The sequence below is a fragment of the Helianthus annuus genome, chromosome 7 (assembly GCF_002127325.2).
Source record: "Helianthus annuus cultivar XRQ/B chromosome 7, HanXRQr2.0-SUNRISE, whole genome shotgun sequence".
NCBI classification, from domain to species: Eukaryota; Viridiplantae; Streptophyta; class Magnoliopsida; order Asterales; family Asteraceae; genus Helianthus; species Helianthus annuus.
Genome location: NC_035439.2, coordinates 125615468 through 125624045, shown reverse-complemented (window position 1 = coordinate 125624045; position 8578 = coordinate 125615468). Strand labels below are relative to the sequence as shown.

Here is an 8578-nt window from a genome sequence, read left to right as displayed (position 1 = left end):
GAGACGGAGAAACCAACAGGAGGAGTCAAGTAACAAAAAGAAAACAATGGAGGAGGTGGTAGACGATCTAAATTTGAAACCCAATGAGAAGGAGGAAAATATTAATATGGAAATGCAGTTTACATCTGTCATAGGGGACTTGTGAGAGTGAATCTACAGAACCATGAGACTCTGATTAAAGAAGTGATCAGAGAAGAAGGAATTCAAAAGGGAGATAGATGAATTTTCTCTCTGTTAACATTAGAGGTTTAGGGGAAGGGGATAAGAACAAAGCGGGGTGGATAAAAAACTTGAAAAGTGAGAATGGTATTTACTTCATCGCGTTGCAAGAAATCCAATTTAGTGACGTTTCAGGTATCGAATTTGAGTAATTTTGGGGAGCAGGCAATTTCGAGATGGATCACATGCCGGCAGCTGGAAGATCTGGAGGGGTGGTCAGCATGTGGGACCTGAGCGTCCTTAAGGTACATGATATTTTTTGTTATCATTGGGGACCTTAAAGGGGAGCAATTAAGCCATTAATATTATTAACGTTTATGCTCCGCAAAAAGTTCCCCTTAAAAAGGTTCTGTGGGATGTCATTGGGGAGGTTAAGGGAAATCATGCGGGTTGGTGGGTGATCATGGATGATTTTAATTCTGTGCGTAATAGGGACGAGAGGCTGAACTCTATTTTTTTAATAAAAAAGGTGCTTTTAATTTTGATAAATTTATCTCAGATAATGGGTTAAGAGAATATGAAATGAAAGGTAGGAAATTCACTTATCTCAATGAGATTGGTAACAAACATAGCAAGATTGATAGAGTCTTGGTCAGTCATGAATTCTTTTCGGAATGGCCCGTGGCTTGTCTTCGGGCGTTGCCTAGATTTCTCTCGGACCATTGCCCTCTTGTCTTGACTTGTTTGGATAAGAACTTTGGTCCAAAACCGTTTAGATGTCTCAACTCGTGGTTGGAGAGAAAAGATTTCGATGAGGTGATTCAAAAAGCGTGTGATAATTTTGTTGGGGTCGGGGAGTCAGATGTTCGTTTAATGAAAAAATTAAAGGAGATCAGGGAGGCTATTAAAGTTTGGAAAAAAGAGGTTCTATCCAAAGATGGGGAAATGGAAATGGCTCTTAAGGAAGAATTAGACATTTTGGATGAGATGTCGGAAGGGAGAGAATTATCAGAGGAGGAGGAATGGACCAAAATGGAATGCCAAAAAGGTATAAAGGATCTCGAAGGTTATAAAATTAAAGATCTTAAACATAGAGCTAGAGCTAGATGGGACTTGGAAGGCGATGAAAACTCTACGTTCTTTCATGGGTATATCAAAAGTAGAAGGGCTTTCAACAATATTCTGGGCCTTATGATTGACGGAGTGTGGACCACTAAACCTTCTTTGCTCAAAAAAGAAATAATGGGATTCTTCAAAAAAGCTTTCGAGGAAAAAATCAAAGATAGACCAAAACTCACATGTCATAATGTTAGGCGTCTTTCGGAGGTTGACGCGGCATCCCTGACGACTCCTTTTAGCAAAGAAGAAATAAAAAATGCGGTGTTTGAATGTGGGTCTGACAAAGCTCTAGCGCCGGACGGTTTCAACTTAAAATTCGTCAAAAGGTATTGGAATTTATTTGAAACTGATTTCTATAATTTGTTGGTTTCCTTTTACAGCAAAGGGACTACTGCGGTGGGATGTAGCTCTTCTTTCATAACCCTTATCCTTAAAAATAAAGATCCGGTGGGGCTGAGACAGTACAGAACGATCAACCTGAATGGTGTGATTAGCAAAACTATCTCCAAAATTCTAGCGAATCGCCTCAAAAGGGTCATAGGGACCATCATTTCGAAGAACCAAACGGCGTTTCTTAGAGGGAGGTACATTTTGGACAGTCCGTTAATTCTTAACAAAATAATTGCATAGGCTAAAAAATTTAACAACAAAAATCGATTTCGAAAAAAGCTTACGATAATGTTAGTTGGGATTTTTGTTGGACATCATGGGGCAAATGGGGTTTCCAGTTTTATGGTGTAAATGGATTAAAGGGATCCTAACTTCGGCTAGGTCCTCGGTTCTTGTGAACGAGTCTCCTACGTTCGAATTTATATGCTCTAAAGGGGTCAGACAGGGAGACCCGTTATCGCCGTTTCTGTTCCTTTTGGTTATGGAAGCCCTTTCCAGTATTCTAGGCAAAGCTAGGATTGTAGGGCTTTTCAAAGGAATACATACCCCTAATAACGGTCCGGTCCTCTCGCATCTTTTTTTCGTTGATGATGCTCTTTTGATGGGGGAGTGGGATAGGGTTAATGTAGAGAACATGGCGAGATGCTTGAGAATCTTCTATCTATGTCCGGGTTTAAAAATCAACCTCCAAAAATCTAACATTTACGGGTTAGGGGTAGGTAATAGTGAAGTGTCTGTTATGGCTAAAGTGATTGGGTGTAAGTCGGATGATATCCCGCTTACTTACTTGGGGATAAGGGTGGGGGCTAATATGAACAGTATCAACAATAGGTATCCAGTGACTGACTGAGGTTTTTGATAAAAGGTTGTCAAATTGGAAGGCTAAAACTCTGTCGATAGGGGGAGGCTTACTTTGATAAAGTCGGTCTTGGAGAGCCTTCCTATTTACTATTTCTCTTTATATAAGGCTTCAGCGGGGGTTATTAAGTCCCTAGAAGCCAAAATGAGAAAATTCCTGTGGGCGGGTTCTAGCAATAATCATAAAATGAACTGGGTGGCTTGGGACTGGGTCACTTGGCCTAAGATCATGGGTGGGTTGGGAATTAACAGACTCAAAGAGGTCAACGAGGCTCTTCTTGTTAAATGGGGGTGGAGATATAGGGTTGATAATCATAATCTGTGCTATAAAGTGGTGGAGGCTTGTCATGGTAAGAAAAATAAAAAAGGTTTCCTTCTTCCCAACGATAATATTGCGGGGTGTTGGAAAAACTTGATAAATCTGATTTCCAAATTAAAATTAAATGGGAAGGGGTTAAATCAGCTCATCATGAGCAAGGTGGGGAATGGGGAGAACACTCGTTTTTGGATTGACACTTGGATGGGCGATCTTCTCTTCATGAAAAGATGGCCTCATTTGTTTGATTTGGAGTTGTCTAAAATGTGCAAGGTCGCAGAGAGAGTGGAAGCGGGTCAAGATAACGGGACTTTTACTTGGCACTGGTCTAGACCGCCTGTGTCTGAGGTGGAGAAAAAGGAATGGCAGGATTGTCTTGAGGTTATCAGATTGGTGAGACTCTCAAACGAGAAGGACACATGGTATTGGAGCGAGGATAGTCACAACAATTTTTCGGTCAAGTCGGTCAAAATGACTATGATTAAGGATAGAGGTTCTACTCACCCCCTAATTTTGGTTAGTGTAAATGGGTGCCTATCAAATGCAACATTATGGCTTGGAGATGCAATTTGGATAGGCTTCCCACGAGAATTAATTTAAAAAAAGGAATGTGGATATTAGCTCGGCCATGTGCCCTTTTTGTGACGAATACGAGGAATCGGTGGATCATCTATTCACTACTTGCACAATGGCGATTCGCGTATGGTCGGCTTTCAGTGTTTGGTGCAAACTACCGCCGCTTTTCTTTTTTGAGTTCAAAGACATTCTTGACATTCATAAAGGTATTAAAAGTGGTAAGAAGGCAGAGAAGATCATATACGAATTGGCTATTATCTCATGCTGGTGCATTTGGAAAGGAAGGAACGATTTGGTATTTAATCAGATCGGGTGCACTTCGCAAGACATCATAGGGGAGATTAAATCGAGAGGGTATGCTTGGGTTAGAAATAGATCCCCATGTAATTATATTAATTGGGCGGACTGGTGTAAATATCCATTGTATATGTAGCTTGTTTTTTTTTAGCCCTTTGCCCGTTTGGGTCGGGGGGGGGGGGCGCTGTTGTTTGTTTGGCCTTTTGCCCGTTTGGGTCGGAGGTTGGTTTAATGAAATTTATCTTTCAAAAAAAAAAAGATAAACATAGGGCTAAATAGAGATTAGCAAAGAGAGTTTAAGGGTTACACAATCACAACATGATCACAAATTTGTCCCCTCCTCTCTCTCTCTCTCTCTCTCTCTCTAAATTTGTGATCATCAACGGTCACCTTAGTCATCCTAAATGGGAACTCGATCAGTTAAGAACATGTCTACCTCCATCTCTACGATTTCAGGATCAGCAAGCACACACGTTCTACCTTCTTGTTTCTATCATGTTTCAGTAAAGAATTGAACATTTAGACATGTTTCAGGCTAGTTTAGGCGGTTTTAGGTTGATTCCATGGTTATTTAGGTTGATTCTAGCCTTATATAGGGGCTTTTACCACTTTTGGCTGATAATTGGCATGAACTTGCGCCCTAGAGCCTGAAAGGTCACGTTTCCACTAATTTCCAGTCCAGTCGCAATGCACAAGGTGGGCTCCACTGCGTTTCTGCGCCTAAGCGTGCGCTTTTGACAAACAAAGTTGGTGATGGTAGCCATCACTTAGTAGTAAGTTGATTCAAACTGAGCAAAAAATATGCATAAAAATTGATAGTGGAGATTAAGGGGTGGCAATGGCTACCAGCTTTATGATAAGGTTGAGTTTACTTTGACTTATGAAATTGTTAGTAATCCATGTATATATTTTATACAATCTGGTAGAGTTAAGCCATTATTTTTTAACCAAGTATTGCTTTTAGCAATATAAAAACAATGATCCAATTTATGCAGCCTTCTGATTGCAAGCTTTACCCTAATATACATGCATGCCTCACACCACTACAATTTTAAATGCTTTGTCATTCGGAATCCACTCCTGTCTAACTTTTATTTTATAATTCATTTAAAACTTTTTTACGCAATGTATTTAAGTTTTATTAAATTAAAGTATATTTTTAATGTATATTAGTAATAGTTTTAAGTTTTTTTTTTATTTCACAGTTATTTTTTTACAAATTTTATTTGTTGTTATTATTATTACTATTACTATCACTATTTTATTTTACCTAATTAGTTATAGTTAATGATTTTAGTGTTATAAACTCATTTTAGTTTAGTTGATTTACGTAAGACTAAAGTGAAACCTCAATAAACAACATGTTGATGCAGATTTTGTGTCCGATGCTTGTCGAATAGATTAGTTATTATTTTACGCTGAATTTGTAATAGTTAGTGAAACGGTCTATCGAACGTGTATAGACCCGCTTGTTTGAAGTGGTCAAACGAGAGGGTTATTCGGTTGACCGTGTGTGTTTGCTAGACAAATTATGGTTGTATATGTTGGTGTCGAAGGATAAGGCATCGAAGGATTGTGTATCCTTCGATGAGCTCGAAAGATATCCATCGAAGGTTGAAGATGGACCTCGAAGGATATGGCATCCTTCGAGGTATGTGTGTATCTTTCGAAAGCTGGATGGTCGACAGATGATCTATCGACCAGTCAGTTTAATCCTTCGACCGTGCAACCTGTGTTTGGTATAAATACCAACACCTTGTCATTTGCAACACAAGAGTGAGAGCACAAGTGTGTGCAAGAGAGTGATAGGAGGTTTGAGTCCTCACCGGGAGAAATCACCACTTGATTTCTCCCTGGATGTATACTTCTTTGGTATTAGTTCGGTTATCATGTAATCGGGCCGACTTGTAATGTTTTACTACCGGATTAATGCAAAGTTGTTTGTTTATCATCTCTTTATCTCTTCCATCTTTGAACATAATCATGAAAATCACGGAATCGATCCCGAAACACGGTCCTACAATTGGTATCAGAGCCATGGTGCCCGATTTAGTAAAACTAACCGTTTACTAAGTCACATGTGCTCTAGATCTGTGATTTTTGTGGGTTTTTGTTCAAGATGTAAAAATGGTGAAAATGAGAAAAACTCAGATCTGGACCCGAATATTCAGATCTGTGATAAAACGAGTGTTGGGTTTTATGTTTTTCTCCTAAATATTCAAATTTTCTTCATCAAAAATCGTGTACGAGCGTTTTCATCGAATCTGCAGATTACCCAGGTTGCTATGTTCTTGATGTTCTTCACATCTTCATGTTTTGAAAGATGTGAAGAATTTTGAAAGGTCAGATGGTCTTCGAAATATCAGTCCTTTAGTCGAAGGGTCATCCTTCCATGATTCGAAGGATCATTCTTTGTTTCGAAGGGTCAAATTTTTTTTTTAAAAATCAGTTCTGATATGATAGCAGCTGATGTGTGTCAGATCCAGATCTGACATGTGCCAGAAAAGTCAACTTCACAACTTCGAAAGGTCATTTTCATCAAAAAAAAAATTTCGAAGGATCAGTCAACAACAGCTTCGAAGGGTCAACCAAACTGTTATTCTTGAAAGATCAGCCCTGTTCATTGCTTTGGCTTCGAAGGGTCATCAACAAAGAATACGAAAGGTCACCTTTTGTTTCGAAAGATCAGCTTTACCAACCAACAATTTCGAAAGATCAAAGAGTTGTTTCTGCTCTTCGAAGGATCATTCTGTTCTTCGAAGGATCATTCTGTTCTTCGAAGGATCTTCAATCTGCTCGAAGGGACATCTCATCTCACAGCCTCGAATGATCAACATCTACTTATCCCACCTCTTCAAACTTCGAAAGATACAACTGTTTCGAAGGATCCAGATCTGGCCGCCGTTGTTGCTTCACCGAAAGATACATCGAAGGATACACAATCGGTCAAAATGTCTTGGTCTGGATCGGCTTCAAGAGTTGAAGCAGGAATCTTTGGGGTTTTGTTTGTTTGAGGTGGAAACGGAGGGAGTAAGAAATGTCAAAAGGGCTGAAATTTTGTCTTGGGGTTTGGTACTGTGTTTCGAAGAGAGAGAAAGGAGATTGAGAAAGGTTGACGGCTGTACTAGGTTGTAGTTGACAAGATATGATTGTTTATAGTTGTCTAGGTTTTTCATTTGGGGCCCATTATTTAATCAGTTTGCATAGTGGGCCGTGAATAGATGTGGACAATTTTATTTGGGCTGATTCGTATGGATATGGCCATATAAGATGGGCCATGATGTCTTATATGGATCATGATATATGATCTATTTATTTTCGAAGGGAAATAAATATTATTGATTATGAATTCAACTTTGAATTTTAAATCAATAATTCAATGTTTGGCATTGGGATCATGGACCAAATTTTTAGATGAGACATGAAGTGGGATCGGGTGTTCGTGAAGTTTGGTTAAATCGCGCTCCTAATATCAAGGTCAAAATTCGTATGGGTTTTGGGAGCGCGCGGGATGATGCGGTACGATGAAAACAAGAGATGATGAAAATTTGATTGTTGAAAAATGTGGGGTAGTCACGGTTACCGATGCAATGACAAAAATGGTAACGCGACTATTATGGGCCAAAACAACACGGTATGTTCGCTTCCGCTCGTCATTCAATGAAGATTGACGACAGTTCTGCTCAGTGGAGGGAATTGGTGAACATTTGACGACAGTTTCTTTGAAGTGGAAAGATTCTGTTAAGGTTTAGAGATTTTACCAAAGAAATGGGGGGATAAAAAAAAAATTTTCATATGTTGAATTTCTTCGGTAAATTTCTAAACGCAATCATAGGTATGCTTAAAGATCAAGACTTGATGCAGTTGTTATAGAATGGAACCCTTATCAAATGCCGGTTGGAGTATTGGAAGATCAGCGGAAGATCGGTCAATTGAGCCTTTTGAGGAAATTGCACAACACTCAACACGGATGCGCGTACTCTGAGGGGGAAATATTATACAATGAGTATCAAGATACTACTTACCTGGATCATCGGTCAAGGGGGAATTTGTTTACACAGAGAAGATGATTACTTGACTGAAGATCGATGATTGCAGTTGCATTTTCAGCATTCGACAGCAACGGACAAGGGGGAATTTGTTGATGCAGATTTTGTGTCCGATGCTTGTCGAATAGATTAGTTATTATTTTACGCTGAATTTGTAATAGTTAGTGAAACGGTCTATCGAACGTGTATAGACCCGCTCGTTTGAAGTGGTCAAACGAGAGGGTTATTCGGTTGACCGTGTGTGTTTGCTAGACAAATTATGGTTGTATATGTTGGTGTCGAAGGATAAGGCATCGAAGGATTGTGTATCCTTCGATGAGCTCGAAAGATATCCATCGAAGGTTGAAGATGGACCTCGAAGGATATGGCATCCTTCGAGGTATGTGTGTATCTTTCGAAAGCTGGATGGTCGACAGATGATCTATCGACCAGTCAGTTTAATCCTTCGACCGTGCAACCTGTGTTTGGTATAAATACCAACACCTTGTCATTTGCAACACAAGAGTGAGAGCACAAGTGTGTGCAAGAGAGTGATAGGAGGTTTGAGTCCTCACCGGGAGAAATCATCACTTGATTTCTCCCTGGATGTATACTTCTTTGGTATTAGTTCGGTTATCATGTAATCGGGCCGACTTGTAATGTTTTACTACCGGATTAATGCAAAGTTGTTTGTTTATCATCTCTTTATCTCTTCCATCTTTGAACATAATCATGAAAATCACGGAATCGATCCCGAAACACGGTCCTACACAACATTGATACAAGTTAGGTGTACTTGTTCAGGATTATTTTGAACTTTTGGCACCAACCAACC

At 39.5% G+C, this 8578-nt stretch overlaps 2 protein-coding genes across 2 annotated transcripts; both read left to right on the top strand.

Moving 5' to 3' along the window:
• The first annotated feature begins 218 nt into the window (after positions 1-218).
• On the top strand, positions 219-1908 carry LOC110866871. Its single transcript, XM_035975016.1, has 3 exons — positions 219-354; positions 719-1604; positions 1659-1908. The coding sequence occupies exons 1-3, from the start codon at positions 219-221 to the stop codon at positions 1906-1908; spliced, it is 1272 nt and encodes a 423-aa protein (XP_035830909.1).
• A 76-nt stretch (positions 1909-1984) lies between these two features.
• LOC110866870 (uncharacterized mitochondrial protein AtMg01250-like) lies at positions 1985-2518 on the top strand. Its single transcript, XM_022116016.1, has one exon. The coding sequence runs from the start codon at positions 1985-1987 to the stop codon at positions 2516-2518; it is 534 nt and encodes a 177-aa protein (XP_021971708.1).
• Positions 2519-8578: the final 6060 nt, after the last annotated feature.

Excerpts from the sequence above, each read along its gene's own strand:
- LOC110866871 (XM_035975016.1), top strand. The coding sequence starts at position 219 with ATGAATTTTCTCTCTGTTAACATTAGAGGTTTAGGGGAAGGGGATAAG. Across the intron at positions 355-718 it reads CCAATTTAGTGACGTTTCAG|ATAATGGGTTAAGAGAATAT; the intron begins GTATCGAATTTG and ends AATTTATCTCAG. Across the intron at positions 1,605-1,658 it reads AACTTAAAATTCGTCAAAAG|CAAAGGGACTACTGCGGTGG; the intron begins GTATTGGAATTT and ends TTCCTTTTACAG.
- LOC110866870 (XM_022116016.1), top strand. The coding sequence starts at position 1,985 with ATGGGGCAAATGGGGTTTCCAGTTTTATGGTGTAAATGGATTAAAGGG.